Source organism: Dicentrarchus labrax, unplaced genomic scaffold, assembly GCF_905237075.1.
Source record: "Dicentrarchus labrax unplaced genomic scaffold, dlabrax2021, whole genome shotgun sequence".
NCBI lineage: Eukaryota > Metazoa > Chordata > Actinopteri > Moronidae > Dicentrarchus > Dicentrarchus labrax.
The window spans coordinates 665,047-685,878 of NW_026136721.1; the positions used below are offsets into that span (position 1 = coordinate 665,047).

Sequence of the window (20,832 nt, forward strand, 5' to 3'; positions counted from 1 at the left end):
AACAATATAGGTGTACCCAAATGCACGACTCTGGCTCAGATGAAGATGTAGAAAGAAAAAGATATTTATTTATCAACCAAAGGCGCTCTTAAGGAGGATATCAAAGTACAAACAAAACTCAAACTTGAAACAATTGAAACATGAAACAACCTGAACACTGAACTGGAACACTTGACGATACACATTTACTGACTGAACAAGACGAACTGACAAAGACAAAGGGAGGCAAGGACTATTTACACTAGGTGTAAGTGAAAACAGGTGAAAACAATCAGGGGCGGGGCAGACAACTACAAAGGCGGGAAATCCCACAAAAAGGGAGGAAGTCAGGGTTTGAATAGTGAGGGAAAAGGTGAGTACAAAATAAAACAGGAAGGACTAAACATGAAACTAAACTTAACCAACTTAACAACACACAACACTCTGTGTAATCCACTCTTCAGAAACATCTTTCTTGATTGATCATCTGTCTGAAACAAGGCATCTCATTAAGTCCCGTCTATCCTAAAGCCCACTGTCTTCTGATTGGCTGACTTAAGATAGATACATAGACTGAGATACAGCCAGTGAGCACAGACACTGGTAGTTACCATGGTAACAGCTGAGAAAAAACTCCCCAGACATCGACGCACATAATAGACGGTGAATTAACAGTGGTACGAGTCGATGTGTAACACTTGCCAGTAAAGTAAGATGGTGAACAATTACAATATACCTGTAAACATCAGTATGTCAGCATTGTCATTGTCCAATCCAATCCAACCCAACTTTATTTGTTAAGCACTTTAAAAACAACCAAAGTTGACCAAAGTGCTGTACAGGAGAATAAATATAAACAGTGATGGTGATGATGAAGACCACTGTGAAGAATATAGTCAGTGATGATGATGATGATGAAGACCACTGTGAGGAATATAGACAGTGATGATGATGATGATGAAGACCACTGTGAAGAATATAGACAGTGATGATGATGATGATGAAGACCACTGTGAGGAATATAGACAGTGATGATGATGATGATGAAGACCACTGTGAGGAATATAGACAGTGATGGTGATGATGAAGACCACTGTGAGGAATATAGACAGTGATGATGATGATGATGATGAAGACCACTGTGAGGAACATAGACAGTGATGGTGATAACACTGGAAAGTTCCCGTGGCAGATAACATGGACGAAGTCCGACGGCGATGAGCTCGATGTCCGGGCTGCAGACGCTCTTTCACACAGACGTGCCCGGCGTTACACCACCTGTTGTTTATGAGCACGGACAGTCCCCCTCCTTTCTTCATGCCGGTCGCGGTGGTGTCCCTGTCGGCTCCAACCGCCTGGAAGCCGGGAATGGTGACGTTCGAGTCCGGTATCTGCTCGTGTAGCCACGTTTGTAGGGTTTAAACCTCCTCTTCTTCATCCTCCGTTTAACCCCCGCTCTGCAGCCTCACCGTCTCCTCAGCTCCTCCGGTATGGAGGGTCTCTCTCCAGTCAGGATGCTCGGGTACCTCAGGGCGATCATCTGGTCGCGGGTGTAAACAATGCAACTCGCCGTCGCCATGGAGACCAGCGTAAACAAAAAACTTGTTGCTCAAAAACGCCAAAAAAGTATTTAGCCGATGTGAACAAAGTAGTAAGAAAGTAAGAAAAAAGTGAAAAATAGAAAAAAAAACACAGGCTAAAAAACACTGAAAACACACTAACACTACAACAATGATAGGAGCTGCCATGACAGGCTGCCGTTGTCGCCCGCGCCATTCCATGTAATTGTGAGCATGTTTACATGCTGATTTTAGCATTTAGCTCCAAGCTCCACTGTGTGTAATTACAGCCTCACTCTCTTCATGAGAGATAACTGTTGTATTTGTGTTTATTCCTACAGGGTGGACGACAGAGAATACAGGGCTACACCTCATAAACATGAAGGATGTGAGTAAACACCCACTGGATGTATTAAAGAAACTTAAACTGGTATTAAAGCATAACTGGGAGATTGGCTGCTGTGGGCTTCATGCTGCTGGTTAATCCCAATAACCACTGCAGATCTTTTGTTCTGCATGTTGGGGAAGAGGATGTCACTGAAAGAATGTCTTCAATCTCAGTCCTTGTGTTTTTTGTATACATTGTATTGTATGGACTTTAACTTGATATTTATGGCCACTGGACCTGGTCTTGAACTGTGTGTTCTGCTGTGTGTCTTCTTGTCCCCATGCGATGGTTCTAATCACCCACCAGATCCGTCCACATCAAGCACAGTCCTGGATGTGTCTGAGGACAGCAGAGAGGAGAGTGTGGATGAAGAGGATCAGCTGTGTCCTGATGATCCAGAGACACTGAAGCAGCAGCAGCTTGTGTGTGGAGAGGCTCTGAATACAAATGTCAGTTTTTAACTTTAACATTTTTATTCATCTGTCAGTGATCAGACTCTGGTTCCTTAGTTTTACCCCCTCCAGGGTTGAATATTTCTGACCTTCTAAATTCTACTAATATTAAACTACCAGCTGCTGTCCAACGTAGTCCTGCAGGCTTTACGTAGAGTAGAAAGTGAAGCAGTGAGGATCCTGTCACCTGTAGCCAGTTTCTGCTCCCATCTCAATGTGTTCTAATTAACTCTCCAGTCCAGTTTCATTAACTAAGTTTGTGCCTTTTTCAATTTTAGGACAAGTTAAGTTTCAGACCGGAACTGCTGACTGAGTCTGGAAAGACTTCATACAGGTAACCAGATCATAAAATGCAGAATACTTCGACCTCGTCAACTCCTACACTAAATGTTCAACCTCTTCAGTTGAGCTAGCTGGTCCAACAGCTTCCTTTACATAAAGCATTAGAATATTGTCGGTTGTAGCATGGGAGAGAGAGAGAGAGAGAGAGAGAGAGAGAGAGAGAGAGAGAGAGAGAGAGAGATTTACACGAACAAACAAATGATTAATATATTTATAAGCTATAAGAACATCCTAATCCAGAGCTCCGGAGAGAAGAGAGAGTCTCTGCCCAACCTACTGACTGCCTGCACATGGTGCAAGAAAAGAGAAGGAGAAGAAGAGCTTTGTGATTACTCATGCATGGATATTAATTATATTATATATCTGCATATGTTTACTGACTCTTCTCTAATGGTGTGGTCTGGTGAATAAGTCTGAATACATTTTCTTTAGAAATAAAGTCACTTAGAGGGTCTGAAAAGTTGGGAAAGCCAAGCAAGAAAAGTTGCCAAGTTACGTCCAGAAATGACAGAAAACATTTCTCAGCATTTAAATGTAGTTTATTCTGTATTGTATGTATGTATTAATGTGCATTTAATTCTGCATCCCAAAGTCTGTTCCTTTGTTCTGTTTCCTGTGTGAGTCCTTGAGTCCTCAGCAGGCTCATGAAAACTCAGATCAAACTGTCAAACTAGGCAGTGCTGATCAAATATGAGTCAAAATTCTTTTACTGTGTTGACTGTTTCTCTCCTCAAGTCTTTTCACAAACATATTTCAGTGTACGATTTCTGATTGCTGTCTAAGGAACCAGCCTGCGTTTCAGCCAGTTTTAAGTGGAACCATTGTAATCAAGGATGCATCAGTAACAGAGGGCGCTGCACAACCACCTGTAGAATATGAAACGCCCACTTTGGTTCTCAAGGAAAAACAGCTGGAAATAACTGAACAATAAAAGATGTCTGTCTGGGGATTGGATGGATTTAAGAGTTCAGAGTTTTAAAGATGCAAGAAAGGAAGATTAAAAACATGTAAAACTCAATGTAGAAGATGAATAAAAACACAGAGCGTCTGCACGTCTTAACTCAACAGATCATGTGACCAACAGGCTGAAAGGTTGAAGTAATCAACCCTTCTGTGCCCTACAGGTTCAAGTGTCCTGGTCCAGGTGTGTTCCAGTGTACTTTGACTGGGCTGGTGTTTGATGTGGTTCAGGAGGTGGAGCTGCTGTACAGGACTATCCAGTGGGATGAGAGCCTCCTCCAGTCAGCTGGAAAGACACCTGCAGGAATGTTGTTCGATATCAAGTGTTCAGAGGATGCTGCTCTCTGTCAGCTCCACCTCCCACACTGTGAAAAAAAGGATGGTAAACATTCAGTCTTCAAAACTGAAATAGTAAAAGTGCAAAGATTTGTATTCATATATATGTATATACACCGATCAGCCATAAAATTACCATGTGCAACCTGGTGCTCATAATGTTCTGCAGTCCCAGACCAACAGACTGCTCTGCACTGTGTGTTCTGACCCCTTTCTATCAGAACCAGCATTAACTGTTTTCAGCCTTCATTCCCCAGGTGCATCAATGAGCTTAAAAAGATTAACTGCTCTTTGCTTTCACAGCGTTGCTCTTTGATGGTCTGTTGTCTGTCGTCCACATCACTGATGATGGAATGAGCATCCTGGAGCCGCTGCAGATTACAAACACTCACGTGGTTGTGAAGGTTCCTCACCTCTCTGCCTTTGGCCTGGTCTGGGATCTCGTTAGAAGGTTTATGGAAATCTTGGTGCCAATAACTGGCCAAATTCTGCTGTACCTCCGACCTCCAGACATAGGGTACCCAATACTCGATGTATTTCTGCTGCCAGACAACATCCCTCTGGATGAGGTAAAGCTACCTGTCTTGTGTGTTTACCATCTGCCTAAAATTGTGTTCTAAGTCACAGTTGTTTCCACAAAGATGATTCAGGTCAGTCTCACACTGTGGTAAGAACCAAAATCAATCTGACCTGTAAATCTTTTTGTGTTTAGTTTTATTCTGGGTTCTCTCAGTATGTGTGTCTGCCTGCCCGTGTAATTTTTTTATTGTTTCAAAACCACGTCGTAAAAAATGTGTTTTTCTATTTTAAAACAAGAAGGAAAAAACAGAAGAACAAACAAAGAAAATGCGTGTTTATATGTGGAATAAATAAAATGTGTTGTTTTGTTTGAGTTGCTCCTCTCCGGATGTCCACAGGGCAGTTGTGCTGCCCCTCCACACACACTGGGCACTTCTTTAGCTTGTTGTCCAGCGGGCTGGACCTGGACCTAGCAGGGTGTCTGTACTTTTTCCAACCCAGTTCAAATGAAACACTATTATATGACAGCACATCAACTACAGTAGGTTGTTACACAACAACATGGGGCGTTCATTCTGAAGGACTATGAGTCGACAGTTTGAGTTTGGAAGTTGTATTAGTTCTGGTTGTGTTTGGGGGTTTTTTGCAGACAGGTCGGGTATCCGCAGGGAGGGCTGCCACAGAGTAGGAAAAACCATTAACACAGCCAGGTCTACTTGGTTTTAGTACCGGCAGAGTGGCAGGCAGATTCTCAAGAGTTGCCAGAAAGCAGGTACCAGTCCAGTCCAGGTCCAGAGTTGGGTTTGGGTCCAGCCCGCCGGAGAACAAAGCAAAATCTTGATATTTCTGTTCTGGTTTTAAAGGTCCAGTTTGTAGGACTTAGTGGTGTAGTTGCAGATCGTGACTCTGTTGCTTCACTCTCCCCTTTCAAGCGTGAAAGAGAAACTGATAATCGCAAAATGTGCAAAAAACATTTGGTTTGTCCGTTCTTAGCTTCTGTAGAAACAGACTCTAAAAGAGGGCCCGCTCCCTCTGTAGATAAAAACGTCTCATCCTAAGGGGACAAAAAATGATTCTTAAGTGATTATACACTAATGAAATCATACAAACTATAAATAATATATTTCTGACAATAGATCCTCCTAAATGGTTAACACTGGGCCTTTAAAACAGTAAAAGATAATTTTTTTGCTTGTTTGTTTTTTCTTCCATTTTTCATTCTTGTTTACTAACAGAAAAACAGAAAAACATTTATTGTTATTGTTATTTTGTTTTTCGTATTTGATTTTGAAACTGAAAAAACAAAAATGAACAATTAATATAAATGTTTTATTCTGTTCATACTCTGTTTTTTGTTTGTTTTTATTCTTGTTCTTTGTTGATAATACGCTATACTGAGACCCTCTAGTATGTCTGTGTTGTTATTTGATTGTAATTCTCTGTAAAGCACTTTGGTCAACATTCGTTGTTTTTAAATGTGCTCTGTAAATAAGATGAACTTTCTGATCAGAAACTCTATAATAAAATGTCCTGTTATTTTAGGTTTCCACTCAACAAAAAGGTGCTCAAAACATCAAGATCTCTTCAGACTGTGATCTCAGCGTTGGTAAAAGTTACAGTGTCCACTGTGAACCTGAGGGCTTTACAATACAGCCTGAGGTGAGTGGAGTCACTCTACAATGGTTATACACAGAATTATCATGACAATTCAAACAGTTCATACAATGGCTGCATGTTGAAAATAGATTTACATTGAGGAAAGTACCAGATAAACATTTTTACCACTGGTATAAAAATTACACCTTGCTTCTGGTTTTCAGCAAAAAAACTTTCGGTCAAAGTACGGACCAAATTTCCATCCAACATTTGAAGTTTTCCTGACTACGAACCCAGAGAGAGTGACTTTGATGGTCCAGGATCAAGAGAGCAGAGAAGTCTGGAAACGCATTGTGGCTCTGAAAGGTAAAGGCTGCACCCTCCTGTAGAAGCCCCCCACCTGCTGTCAGAGTTTATTGATAGAATACAATAGAATAGAATAGATACAGTATGTGTAGTTGTTTTGCACATTCAGGCTGGAGCATGTTTTAGCGTGTTTGACATCAGCGTTGTCCACTTACCTAGTGAGTGGGAGAGCTGGTCTACGATCCCTCTTTGGATTGCATTGGCTTTTCAATAGGCTGGTATTATAGCCATTATCTTATCTTAAATTCAACTGCCATATAAAGAATGGAAGGTTTCATTAGTAAGCCAGGTTCTCTGAGGGGAGAGACCACCTCTTCAGCCATTCATGCTTTTATAGTATCCACGTCAGTTGCACCTGTGCGAGTAAGTCCCAGTACATATGGAATATGTAGAGTTGAGGGTCTCACCACTCTGAGATCATGGCTTACATATGTGACCTTCCCTTCATCCATATTCCCAAAACTGGAGCAGCTGATTGACTCAGTGTGACTGTTTGCTCTGCTCATACAACTCCAACGTCAAATTCAAGATTAGAATGGATGTATTGAGACAACAAAGGTATTTTCCATGTTATCTTCCAGGTCCACAGAGGAATGTCCCAACAGTGGACAGGGTTCCAACAGAGGACAGGGTCCCAACAGAGGACAGGGTCCCAGCAGAGGACAGAGTCCCAGCACAGGACAGGCTGCTCTCAGTTCGGACACAGTTTATAAGCGGTGCGTCTGACCCTGTTCTGAACCAGCTTCTGGATAAACTCCTTGAGCGTCGCATTATAAATGATGAGGAAATGCAGTCAGCTACAACAAAAGTCAAAGCAGAAAAAGCTCGATACTTGATTGACACGGTGCGAAACAAGGGACATGAAGCCAGCTCAGTCCTGATTGCTGCTCTCTGTGAGGTGGATCCATGCCTTTCCAGAGAGCTGAACTTCAACTGAAACAAAAGCAAGAAATTGTGTGATGATGAATCTCATTAACAGCTCGCTGGTTTAGTCTCACATTACTGATTGTAATCTTTACATTAACATGTTGTTGTGTTTTGTTTTGTGAGTTATTCACTCAATTGAAAAAGTCCAAAAGGGAGGAGAAAACAGGTCAGAAGGTCAGACTGTTGTTCTTAGTTTCAGCCACTAGATGGAGGCAGACCTTACGGGTGGACAAAGAAGCTGCAGCCGCAGCATCAGGCAGAAATAGAAATCAGATTAAACATGATACTTAAAGAAATATTGGAACAATCTGATGTAATGGTTACTTTAGAAAAATAATTAGAGGATCAAATATGCTCAACACAGAATGATGTTTTTTAGCTACAGGACCATTGGGTTCTGGACCATATTTTCACAGTTTTCCTTTAACATGTTCTTCTTTGGGTGAACAAAGAGGGTGAACATGGACATAAACCTGCAGGGGAGTCTGGAGAACAAACCACACTGACTGGAGGTTTCCTGTTATTGACGCTGAATGTTTCAATTCACTTTAAAGTATTGAAATAATTCATTTTGATTGGTTTTGTGTTATTCTTTAATTTACAGTAATTATTTCTCAGTGGACCTAAATAACAAGCTGGGTGGATTGATGATGATTGAAGCTAATGTTATTTAAAGATTACATTGATTTTATCCCTCCTCGCTACGGCTGACTGGTGAGGACAGTAATGTCAGGGAAGGTAAATGGACTGGGGTCATGTGGAAAGCTGAAGTTGTTAATGAATTAATGTTAATAACATTAGCCTAACTGGTGCTGGCTATGTTTGCAAACATTATAAATACGAATATATACGAATGTTATAAAATGTATATTTAAAGAAGATACATTATACATTATGTTATCATTAATCACCTCAATGGAAGAAGTTGTACAAAGAAACAGTTTTTACTCACTTTAGTCTTTAAAATTATGAAATAAAACTAAATCTGTACAGTATTGGACTATGTGAAAATACAAATAACTGTCAAAGGAAGAAAATAAAAACTTTGGGTTTGACTGGGTGTCATCCTCTCTCTCTCTCTCTCTCTACGCGCTTTCCTTTTCCCTGTTCACTCTTCAGCTGTCACTAACAATAAAATCCTCAACTTTAATTAATTCAGTTTTATATAAAGTTTAACTGTTTCCTGTCCCAGCGCTAGAGGTGATGTGTTCTGATTGGACAAAGATTTAGAATCATTTACAGAGAATAAAATATTTTACATCTTGAACAAACAGCACTGCTGCTCTTTTTCATTGTGTGTGGGCTTGTGTTACTATCTTTGTGAGGACCCATTTGAGAGTGAAACCATCGTAGTGTCCCTCAACAGGTACTGATGTCTCCTCAAATACACAAGAAAGAAAAACTAATCCATGCATTTGTTACTTCAAGGCTGGATTACTGCAACTCTTTATTATCAGGTTGCCCCAATAAGTCCATTAAAACGCTCCAATTAATTCAGAACGCTGCAGCACGAGTACTGACAGGAACTAGAAAAAGAGATCACATCTCTCCTGTACTAGCTTCTCTGCATTGGCTCCCTGTAAAATTTACAAAGCTCTCCATGGTCAGGCTCCTTCATATCTTAAAGAGCTCATAGTACCCTTTTACTGAACTAGAACTACTACAGGAGCCAGAGCCTGTAGTAGCAGTGAGGAAGGAGGTTGTGTTGGAGGATCAGCTGTGTCCTGATGATCCAGAGAGGTTGAAGCAGCAGCATCAGCTCTGACTGGGCCATGTTACTGGGAGGTAGAGTGGAGAGGAGAGCTTCATCCAGCAGTGACTGACAGAGGAATCACAACCAGTGGAGACGACTCTCAGTGCTGCAGTCTGAACTGCTCTGAGATCAGGTCCCTGTGTGTTCCTCTGGATCATGTGATAGAGTATCATCAGTGTATCTGGAGCACTCTGCTGCTGCTCTGTCCGTCTACAGTCTCTGCAGACACACTGAGACTGCTCCACACTCAACCTCCTCCACCTGAAACATCCTGTCACTCATGTTATTCTTTCATTCATCAGATATTCTGAATCCAAACTGCCTCTTCAGATTAATTCTGTTCATGACAATATAACTGTAGATAAACACATTTAACTGCATAATTCTGCTTTGCTTTATGTTTCAGCACCACCTTGTGGAACGATGGAGTAGTGCAGTTAGTTTCCACATATTAGACATTAAAATCTGTCATCTGACTACAAACAGATTGTTCTGCATTATGGTGAAAAATCATCTTTATATTTAATTTTGTATATGAAGCTTGATGTAAAAAAAAATGTGACTCCTAGTTTTCACCAGCGTTGAAGTTCTGTAGCTGCTGCTGGAGCTGCTTTCTGCCAGAAGATGTCACCATTTCCACTGTTTATCTGAATGGATGCAGTATCTGTGTGCATTAATGTAGTGATGGGAATTCTTTGTTTCTGACTGACGTAATTTAGTTAAACTTGATTTAAACTGATAAAACTAGATTTGAAGTGTGGAGCAACAGTTGACACTAAACTGAGTTTAGAGAATCTTTTAGACTTCAGTTAGTCTCTTGGAAATTTCTGTTTCTAAAATAAAAAACATATTTTATGTCTCCTCTCGTTTCCCAGTCTTATAATTTATAAAATTAAATTTTAAGTAGTTCTAAACAAAAAGAATAAAGCATGTGCTGCTCCTCTTCCTAGCTGCAGTTGTTGAGAAAGATCAGCAGAAAACAAGGAAGATACTAAACTTCACATTTTCAGGCTTTTTGGTGAGAGAAAGAAAGGAGACTGATGTGAGAAAGTTTCAGTTTTATTACATTAATGTTTGACTGGAAGGAAAACTAAGACCAGGGGGCTGTCACTAACATTATCTTGCCATTAGAAAATGTTAATGTGTCTTAATTATTTAATGTATTTAGGATTTCAGATACTAAAACAGTCTAATTACAGCTGAAACAATTAGATGTATTAACAACTTCATGTATAGCAGCTAAACTCCCAATATCGAATGCTGTATCTGGGCGTGGCATCAAATTCTGAAGTTTCGACATGAAACAGAAAGTTGTCTCTTTTATATAGTTACATTACTATATCTGACAGAAACAACCTGATCAGGAGACAACAGTCTGATGCAGATTTAAATTAATTCACGATAAATTTTATGTTTTTAAAAAGTTGATCAGGAACGTGACATAGTTCTTCTGGTGTTACAAACAACTGCAGCAGCAACAGGCCTCTGACAAGGCTCACATTAAAAAGTTGAATGATACCAAACATTTGTTCAGCTGATCTACAACCAGGCGTTGGGGGGGGGTTAACCAAAGGTAGGTTAACCCAGCTGACTAGGATGAGTTTGATGAACAGCGGTCTTAACCTTGTTTGCTGGGTTAGGTTTAACTGTTTCAGTTTGAGCTATTCGAGCAGAGGGAGATGATCATGTGATTTCCTGTAAATGATGAGGGGAGGAACAACACTGCGGGCACTGTACTAAAAACAGGAAAGACACATCAGAACTGAAAGTGTTCAATCAGTCAGAGGTCAGAGAGTCGCCAGAGCAGGAAGAGTAAAAGGGAAGTCTGAGACCAGGTGAGTGTTAATACAACATTATTATTATTATTATTATTATTATTATTATTATTAAGCCTCTGATTCACCTGAGAATACAGCGTGATTGGCTGAATAAAACACATTAAACTCTGTGTGTGTGTGTATGTGTGTGTGTGTGTGTGTGTGTGTGTGTGTGTGTGTGTGTGTGTGTTCTCTCAGTCTTGCGTAAGACACTTGAACAGACTTGTTTATCATGATTCTTTTGTTCTGAGATCACAGTGTCACTGCTGATGCTGAAGTTAAACAGTATTGGCGTCTATAGACCCATATAAGCATTAGCGTTCTTTGTGGCTAAAGAAGTGGATAAAAAAGAAATTTGACTATCAGGGTTCAATTTAAATTCTATTTTAGCTCTTCTCTCTGATTACATAAACGTGGGTGTGTAATTTTGTTTAAAACTCGGCTGCTGGTAGGAAGAGCTGCATACTCTGACACTTCAAAGCCGGTTTAGCAGACGCAGAACAAAAACTTGCTCCTTTTTACTTTCTGTTCCCATGTCTGAGCTGTTCACACTTGCAGCTAACATTTGGCATCAAATCTATTTTTTGGAAATGCTGTAGACGGTCACGTCTACACACAGCCTGTTATTAAACCAAATTTACACTTGTTGTCAGGGTTGATAATTGTTCATTTTACGTGCAAAAAACATTTATACTCTCTTTATGGGCTTTGGATAAATTAATGTTAGGGTTTGAGGAAAACTGCAGTCCGCTGTGGTGAGAACAGGAAACAAGCTAAAACTAACCACCACTGTGACACAGTCCTGCCATGTATTGTCAAGAAAAAAAAAGTGGGAGCCCTGCACTGCTCTTGCATAGCTGTGGAAGTAATTACTGATAGTAATCAGTTCAAGCTACTGCTTTATATCTGAAGGGTAGTTACACAACACTGTCTAAACTGATTTCTCTGGAACTGACTTTGTACCGTCAGATCAGTCAGACTGCATAGAGGCTGGGAAGGTTTGGTAGCAGTGGTGGAAAAGTAACTAGAATACATTAACACAATTACTGAATTCAAAATCATCAGTGTTTCAGTTTCTTTTTCATCTCTGTCTCCTGTCTTCCAGTATCTGTCCAACAGTGAGAGGAAGTCCTCTTGTAGGGTAGTTTCATGTATTCTTAGTGGTATTTTAGAGTTTCCTGAGAAACAATGAAAAGTAGTTGATAACTCATCCTGCACTAATGCTGTCTTTTTCTTTAACCCTTTGTATCATTATATCTCCATTTAAATCACTGAACTCTTCCTGTCAGGCCTGGTTGTCTGCATTTGGTCCTTTTTCATGGTTCTGTTTATTCACTGTGTCAAACGGTGTTATGAAGCTGCGAGGAAAAGTTTCAGCACGCTTTAGTTGCTACAACAAATGAAAAACACTGTCAGTGCAAATTTTGCAGATACTTAAATTTCAACATTTGAGAAAAACGTGACATTCTGTTTCTTTCAGAATATTTGCTGGTGAAAATAAGTTTATTTTTAAATTATATCTGGGAGACAAAACAGTGTCTTAAAAAACTATATTTATTCTAATTCAGCATGCGCTCAATCTGACTGAAGTTTGAAGTAAAAAAATAAATCTCACAGTTTGAGAGGAAGGGATTAATCTTTAACTTACTCCATTCAGGAAGTAAAGATGGTTTCATGACACCCTTTGATGTGTGTTCAGTTGGCTCTGCAGGAAAAAAAGGACTTCAAAGGTAGAACTAGATAAGGCAAGGCAAGTTAATTGTATGGCACATTTCAACAGCAAGACAATTCAAATTGCTTTACATAACACATAAAAGGCATGAAGACAAAAACTTAAAAGCAACATACAGTTTAGTGTAATATGATTTAATTATAGGCAGCAGCAAACAGAAAAGTCTTCAGAGTTTTAAAGCTCCAGTGTGAAACATTAAGGAGGATCTATGGTCAGAAATGGAATATTATACCTGAAATAATAATCATGTTTTTGTCACCTTAAAATGAGACGTTCTTATCGGCCACCGCGGAGTCTGCCATGTTTCTACAATTGCCCAGAAAGGACATAACGCTGGCTTTTCATTACTAGGCCGTCAAATACAGACACAAGCATTATTCAGTTAGTTGCAATCTGCAGCTTCACCACTAGATGCCACTAAATCCTACTCACTGGTCCTTTAAACACATTTCAACTGAAGACTGCTGAATTCCTGATCCTGCAGCTACAATCCACTGAATGAAATGTTTCCTGTTCACACAATCTCAACAATACTCGATTCAGCTGCAACCACCAGGACATTTATCTCAATATACCAGAAATTAGACCAAAAAAGTAATCTTTTCATTTTATAGTGGGCGTACAGTACATGCTACTGTTTGAAAAGACCCGCCCTACCCTGCCTCCGATTGGCTGGTTGATTGATGGCTCATTGACATATATATCTCTACTTCCTCCCACTGTACAAAAATGAATCCAAAATATCTTGGATGATGTGAAGTTTGCAAAAGTTACTCAGTTATTCACATTATAAAATGTATAAAAACTACATTTCAATATTAAATATAAACATTTATTTATAAATGTAATTTTAGCGGTTAGGCTAAAAGTTCATAGTTTATCCTCATTATTTCTGCTTCATAGTTGCTTAAATGCCTATATTTATATTTATTTTTTCTAACTATTGGCTGTTTGCATTCTTTCATGATTAGACCACAGTATTGATTTGTTGTTGTAACACATACATTGAATAACCTTTTCAGTTTATCTTTGATCTGCTGTGGTCAGTTGTCTTCCTCAGCCACTGTAACGCGCTGTACAACTGGGTGGGCTTTGGACTCTGCAGCTGCTTTTACTGCCTTTGCCACTATCAAATGATGATAATGGCTGTGGTTCATAGGGGGGAGTGGTTTGTAGTGAAAGCAGCCTTACTGGAACTTGTTTTGGATTTTCTTTCTTTGTCAACTATTCTCTCCCAGGTCAAGAATAAACTTTTAATCTCCTTTATTGAAGATATGGCCTTTCTGAAACTGGAACCAAACCGGCTTTTGGACAAATATTAAGTAATACTGCAGTAACAGCAGTAAACAGAGCACACACACTGAAACACAACAACTGTGCTTCAGACTGATAGTATTCTTTTATTTTAACAGTAAACCAAGATGACGGAGGCGGACCTCATCACCATCCTGGGCGATTTAAGAGAAGAGGAATTTGAGGACTTCAAATGGCACCTGAAGAAAGCAGAGGTGGGGGACATCCCGCCCATCCAGGTGAGCAAGCTGTCGGGGGCGAAGAGGCGGGACACAGTGGATCTGATGGTGGAGAAATATGATTTTGCCGGGACTGTGGAGGTGACCAGGAACATCTTTAAAAAGATGAGCAGGAACGATCTGGTGGCCAAACTGGCAAAGATCAGCTCAGGAGCAGAAGGTCAGTCATAGGGTGAGAAAAACATGATCTCACATCAGTGTAAGAAATGCATTTCTATCACATCGTATCAGTTCGCTGTGTTTTTTTCAGCAGATCTTTGTCTGTATTTGAGCCATAAACTCTTGATGTTTCTGGATTACCGGGTCCTGCTTCACTAAAATGCTTTGCAAACAGTTGCATTACACAAATGTTTATTTCACACAAATTAGAAGATTAATAATAATAAAATATTCAATGTACAGTTACACTTTCAAAATTAAGCTTGCATGATGAACATTGTGAAACAATTGCACTTTGGTTAGCATTAATATAAAACAAAAAATACTTAGTACGGTTTATGAAAAGAAAAAGTTACAGAGTGTAAAAGTACAGAGGAACCATTCACCCTGTTACAACTCAGTGTAAAGCTGTTATATTATGGTAGAAAAGTTACATAATGTTGCTTTAAAGTGTTAAAGTTATTGAACACAAGTACTTTTTCATCTTCCAGGTCCTGGTGTCCCAACAGAGGACAGAGTCCCAACAGAGGACAGAGTCCCAGCACAGGACTGGGTCCCAGCACAGGAGAGGCTGCTCTCAGTTCGGACACAGTTTATAAGCGGTGCGTCTGACCCTGTTCTGAACCAGCTTCTGGATAGACTCCTTGAACGTCGCATTATAAATGATGAGGAAATGCAGTCAGCTACAACAAAAGTCAAAGCAGAAAAAGCTCGATACTTGATCGACACGGTGCGAAACAAGGGACATGAAGCCAGCTCAATCCTGATCGCTGCTCTCCGTGAGGTGGATCCATGCCTTTCCAGAAAGCTGAACTTCAACTGAAACAAAAGCAAGAAACTGGAGGCTGAGAGTGAATCTGTAAAAGTGTTTCTGTAATAGTCTGCCTGCATTTTTCCCATTGGATTTTTAAAGAGCATAAAAAATTAAACAGAGACAAAAAAAAACCTTCCTCTTGTTTCTCTCACGTTCTTCTTTTTACACTTAAATATATTAGGAAACATTGAAATATGCAAAAATATAACCTTAAAAACACAAAACTCAATGAACAGAGCCAGCGTCTGATTTTAGATTTGTGCAACATTCTGGAGCCTCAGTTTAAGCGAAACGCTCTCAGGTCAAATCCTGTGTCTCCACATGTGCAAGTACTACAATTACTGTGCACCATCTGCCGACACAGCACTTACACTATAACACCTTTTGCCATTGTCAGGTTTTTAAGTTTTCTATAATGCCAGTACGAGGGCTGCACCGTGTGGTAAAAACATCATATTTGCGGTTAGTGTGGAAATAAATTAATAAATAGAAATTTGTTCTGTTTGGGTCTGTACCAAAAAAATATGTTTTCTTAAATCTGCAGAAGATTTGTCGACCAAGACGTCTCTACAACTACAGTTCTTCATTATAAAGCTGTTTGTCACATTTTAATTTTAGCAAAAAAATGCAGCTCTGAGCTTTGCATTTTGCACTTGGCCATGTTGTGACCTCGATAATATTTTGATGAATCGTGCAGCCCTAGCCAGCACTGAAGCTCTTCTAGATATACATCCTAAATGTCAATATCTGACCAATATATCAATATCTAATGGATATCCTATTATATTTATCTAGTATCTAAAATAATAAATAAAAATGAGTGTATCAAGTTTCCTTGCATTCCACAATGGGGGGGATTAAGCGAAACAATGTATAGAATTTATTTGACATTTCTTTAATTGAAATGACAACCTGTAATAATATGGTACATGGGGAGCTTTGAAGAAAGTAAACTTGAGTAATGTACTACCTGCTCAGCCTGTAAACACAGGTGCATGTGTGTTGCTATGGGTCCTGTAGGTTAAGCAGATACTGGATGACTGCAGTTTGTCCGGTTGAAACAAACTATTGAACAGAGACTGAGAGATCAGCTTGTGCAAAAAACTGCAGAGTAATCTCAGAAACATTCAACTTTCAATGATTTGTATCGCACCGATTCATGATCTCAGGACACTTTTCACATACAGCAGGTCTAAACTGTACTCCTCATAATATATATAACAGGGCTTGTGATGTTCATGTAGGATTTAAGCTTGGTTTGAATGAAAGAAAATAATGAATTATAGAGAAACTGGGTCTCGTCTCTTCTTTGTTTAAGTAGCAATTGTTCGTGCTTCGTCCTGCCGTGTGCTATCACTACTGTAGGTTCTGTTCATGCTCTGTACCATGTGATCACAGTGTTACTGCAGAATGTTGTGATGTCAGTTAGGAAGGCCCCTGACAGATAAGAAAGAAGAATTGGATTAGTATTTTGGTGTCACAAACATAAAACGACCAGAACCGAACTCTTGCTGTAAGGACAGTGAGGGAATCCTCACCGGGGGAAGCTGGCTGCAGTGAAACGCCGGTGTAAATGAACTTATTGTTGCTTTGGTCTAAATAAATGTCATGTTGTGTAACAGTCCAATAAACCGAAGAACTCAACACACTCTCTCCTCTCTCCTGGTCTCTTTTCCACAGCTTTGTTGTGCGTTTAGTTGCCGAGTCACCAACACACACACACACACACACACACACACACACACACACACATACACACACAACTCCAGTTACCACGGCAACAGTCAAGCTTTTCCTTTGCAGAGCCAGTTTACTTCCTGATTCCTCTCTCTCTCATTGTCTCTGTGCCTCGCTCTACCTCTGACCCTCTGAGTGTATCTCAGTGCTTTTGGGAGCAGCAGTGACTCGTCCTCAGACTCTGACACCGCACAGGTCAGTCACCTTCACCTCTTTCCTTCTTCCACAGGCTTTAAGCTGCGCTCTACAACAGCTTTTCACTCCGTGGCTCAAAGGCCCTTCAACATGAGGATTTACATCAGCATTTATTTCTTACTCTAGCTTAATTAATTTTTTTAATATTGCAACTTATTCGTAGACAGGATGTTTGCTTTAAAGTGTGTAAAAGCACTTTTTACATGGAATTTTTTACGTGAAATAGATGTATTCATATAACAAATACGAGGTCTTTTTTTCAGAACAGAATTATTTTACAATTTTAATCGTTTGTTTTTATTATTTTTTCTTACATTGTATTTAATTAGGGACCGAGCCAGCGACCGCTGGAGGTCCCTATTGTTTTTGCTCGATTTCTTCTTACCTATTATTTTTAGCCCCTATTGACTGCATTTTTGCCCCCCTGAACATATACGAAAATTCAATTTTATTTGGCAAAGTTGTCAGGCCTGGTGAAAATGGGGATATTCTATGCGTCGCTTTCGTTTAGGCTAATAACTTCTGCATAGTTTGTCGCACATTCAAAAATCTTGTATCCACGCGTTCGGTGAATAGAGCTGAATCTCCCCATGTAAGCCCCGCCCACTTCCGCCTATAATTGTTTTTTTCTAGAGCGCGAAATGTCCATAAAGTACTTTTCCGTGTTCCTCCCATGCACTTTGTCCGATTCGCACAAAATTTTTCACCTAGCATCTGAGGACCCTCATAATAAAAAAGGATTTTTCGTCAAAAAAGGAAGTGGACCATTTCTCCACATTGGTATCTCCGATTGTCACCAAACTTGAGTCCATAGTTCCCCATGTCTTCCTTAGGCATCGTGCACAATTTCAGGTCATCGCCACTAGGTGGCGCTCTTTAAAATGAAGAAGCTTATATCTCTGCAACGGCACGTGTGATTAAAATGAAACTTTGTACAGTGATTCCCCATGGCTCCCTGAGGCTCACTTAAAAAAGACAAAAAAAATATGCCACTAGTTGGTGCTCTTTTGGCATGATAAATCACTGTGCAGTGACCGTAATAGTTATGAATATGAAATTCACAGGGTACGTGTAGAGTAGTGCCTGTAGCTCACATACCAAAAATCGTGTTTGTTGTGTTTGTAGCGCCCCCTACAGGATAGAAAAAAAGCAGCCCCGGTGCCACGTTTCACCAATATGTACGAAACTCGGTAGGCACGTGTAACATGCCGGGACGTACAAAAAAGCCTCTTGGACCCATAGGGAAGGAAGTCGGCCATTTTCATTTTCATTTTCACTTTCGGCAAACTTTTCGCATTGTATTCAAACAAATTCCTCCTAGGGAATTTATCGGTTCTGCTTCAAAATTTGTGAGTACAGTCAAAAAATGGTTCTGATTAAAAGTTGTGCTATTTGTGCATGTACGTTGAAGGGCGTGTCTGTGGCGTGCCCTCAAAGTTGGCCATAGTAAATTCTCTGCGCATTTTCTGTGAATTTTTTGCGTTGTATTTGAACGAACTCCTCCTAGAGAATTTATCAGATCTGCTTCAAAATTAGTCAGTACAGTCAAAAAATGGTGCTGATTAAAAGTTGTGCTATTTGTGCATTTACATTAAAGGGCGTGTCCGTGGCTTTCCCTCAAAGTTGGTCAGGTTGAATCGAATGTCAAACTGTGATGCCATTTCCGGCATTTAAGCGCTTCTGTTTTAACTAACTCCTCCTACAGATTTTATCAGATTGACTTCAAATTCGATCACTGCAATCTAAACACATTGGTTATCAAACGTTGTGCTATTTGAGACTGTATGTTGAAGGGTGTGTCTGTGGCGTGCTGTCAAAGTTGGCCATTTTTAATTCTGTGGTCATGCAAACCATGAAAAGTTGAGCTATTTGTGACTGTACGTCAAACCGTGTGCCAGTGACGACTTGTCCAATTCAGCCGATTCGCCATAAAACAGTACTCATAACTTCAGTGTGCAATGTCCAATCTCCAATAAACTTCATATATTCTGTTACAGTCCTAGCCTGAACACGTCCTCACAACTTTAGTGTACATTATCTGATCTCAACAAAACTTCATGTGTTTGATAAGAGTCCCGCCCTGAACACATCTACATGACAATATTCAGACATAGAGATAGTGCCCCTACTGGCAACAGGAAGTAAGCGCTGTGTAGCGATTTTGAGCTGATTTACCTGACATTATCGTGTTACGATGGCACTTGACGCGGCCGCTTGCAGCTTTAATTTTTAATTCATGTTTCAATTCAGTTTAGTTTCCAGTTTAGTTTTTATTCTTTCAAATGTTTAGTCTTTATTGGTTCAGTGTTAGTTATTATAATATGGGAGTATTTAACACATTCACTCCCATTCTCAATAAACACACGCAACAACGGCTCCTCGTGCTTGTATTGACCAATTTGACCAAAGTGACAAAAACTAAACACATTTCCTGTACACAATATTGTTTCAGTTCATTTTCATTTTTTACTAAAGTCTGGATTTTATTTGTGCAGAAAAATCTGTACATCATATGATATAAAATATAGAGTCTTTTGTTGTGTCCATAGTCCAAAAGTTAGTAAGCTAGTTAGCAAGCTTGCTCACAACTAAATGAAACACAACACACACACAGGACGACATGATAATGCTAGTGCGGACCTATAGATGACGTTATTCCCAGTAATAGAACTTTTTTGGATTCATTGATAATCTGGTCCAGTCAGAGAGACGTTTTTTTAAAAGCCTAAAAGATTCAGGGCTTTTGAGAAACTGGACTGGAGCCCCACCCACCTTGCTTCACCCCTGCTTCTGTCACCATTTACTTCAGTGGATGCTGGAAATGTTTAAGATGAATATGTCTCGACTCTCAGATGGCAGATCTAGACTCTCCGTCTGCAGCTGAGCTTCCACAGACTGAGCAGACGCCTGTTGGCCTCCCAGCAGGCAGCTCTGAACCTGGGCTGAACGGCTGCGCTCCTTCCCCGGACACACAGCTCCAGGCGGGAGGGCAGGGCGGCCCTGGGGGTGAGGGAGAGGACGGGGAGGAGGAAAGAGGAGGAGACGGAGTCTCAATCAAACCCAGACCTCCTCTGCTTCAGCTCCGCAGAGGTACAGATAATACACTGATCATACACTGGAGCTAGAGTTAAAGTGTGCTATTACTGATAATATTACTTCTACTAATAATAGTATGAAAGTATTCATAGTGTTATTTTATTATTAGCATGCTAGGTAACTTTAACAACTACTAATGATCCTAATCTGAATATGATCCCTAATATGGCTGCTAGTACCACTTTTACAAAATAAATACGACTATTACCACTCCTCATCACAGTAATAATCTGTCACTTCCTACAAGTATGAATGGATTTAATACGCCGACAGCATCTTATTTTATGGCGTCCTAGCAATGGAAAAATAATACAAAATGAAATGATATAATGAAAAACAGCCTTTTTTCAGGTATTGTTGGTTTTATTTATTTTTTGCTTGTACACTTACTTCCGCTATTTACCCCGAATCCTCAGATGCGACTGGCAGAGGACACCGGCGAATAGGAGGCCAGAACCTGAGAGCCATTAACAACATGTCCTCTCCGGCAGCTGCTCCGTGCCCGACCATCGGTACCGCTGTGAGTAAACTAACAGCCGCCGGCCACAGGAGGCGCTGTGATGCTAGGATTCA

General features: G+C 40.1%; 3 protein-coding genes and 1 long non-coding RNA gene across 52 annotated transcripts in view; all 4 read left to right on the forward strand.

The window, feature by feature from the left end:
* LOC127355192 (NACHT, LRR and PYD domains-containing protein 12) overlaps positions 1-8,479 on the forward strand; it is a 75,749-nt gene extending 67,270 nt beyond the window's left edge. For all 47 annotated transcript variants that reach the window (XM_051385755.1, XM_051385764.1, XM_051385769.1 and 44 more), the window contains 8 exons: positions 1,880-1,926; positions 2,233-2,375; positions 2,657-2,712; positions 3,845-4,062; positions 4,320-4,585; positions 6,078-6,194; positions 6,356-6,497; positions 7,079-8,479. In XM_051385755.1, the coding sequence (XP_051241715.1) occupies positions 1,880-1,926; positions 2,233-2,375; positions 2,657-2,712; positions 3,845-4,062; positions 4,320-4,585; positions 6,078-6,194; positions 6,356-6,497; positions 7,079-7,434 (1,345 nt within the window). In that variant the 3' untranslated portion in view covers positions 7,435-8,479. The remainder of the gene's footprint in view (positions 1-1,879; positions 1,927-2,232; positions 2,376-2,656; positions 2,713-3,844; positions 4,063-4,319; positions 4,586-6,077; positions 6,195-6,355; positions 6,498-7,078) is intronic.
* Positions 328-1,237, forward strand: LOC127355263 (uncharacterized). Its single transcript, XR_007881722.1, has 2 exons — positions 328-921; positions 966-1,237. It is a non-coding gene; the product is annotated as an uncharacterized LOC127355263 (long non-coding RNA).
* A 2,388-nt stretch (positions 8,480-10,867) lies between the features above and the next one.
* Positions 10,868-16,879, forward strand: LOC127355234 (uncharacterized). The gene is made up of 3 exons (XM_051385919.1): positions 10,868-11,012; positions 14,139-14,418; positions 14,909-16,879. Exons 2-3 carry the CDS (start codon positions 14,148-14,150, stop codon positions 15,238-15,240), a joined length of 603 nt encoding a protein of 200 aa, XP_051241879.1. The 5' UTR covers positions 10,868-11,012; positions 14,139-14,147; the 3' UTR covers positions 15,241-16,879.
* A 184-nt stretch (positions 16,880-17,063) lies between these two features.
* dnah5l (dynein, axonemal, heavy chain 5 like) overlaps positions 17,064-20,832 on the forward strand; it is a 60,981-nt gene continuing 57,212 nt past the window's right edge. For all 3 annotated transcript variants that reach the window (XM_051385707.1, XM_051385708.1, XM_051385709.1), the window contains exons 1-3: positions 17,064-17,163; positions 20,016-20,253; positions 20,676-20,779. In XM_051385707.1, coding sequence (XP_051241667.1) covers positions 20,016-20,253; positions 20,676-20,779 — 342 coding nt within the window. In that variant the 5' untranslated portion in view covers positions 17,064-17,163. The remainder of the gene's footprint in view (positions 17,164-20,015; positions 20,254-20,675; positions 20,780-20,832) is intronic.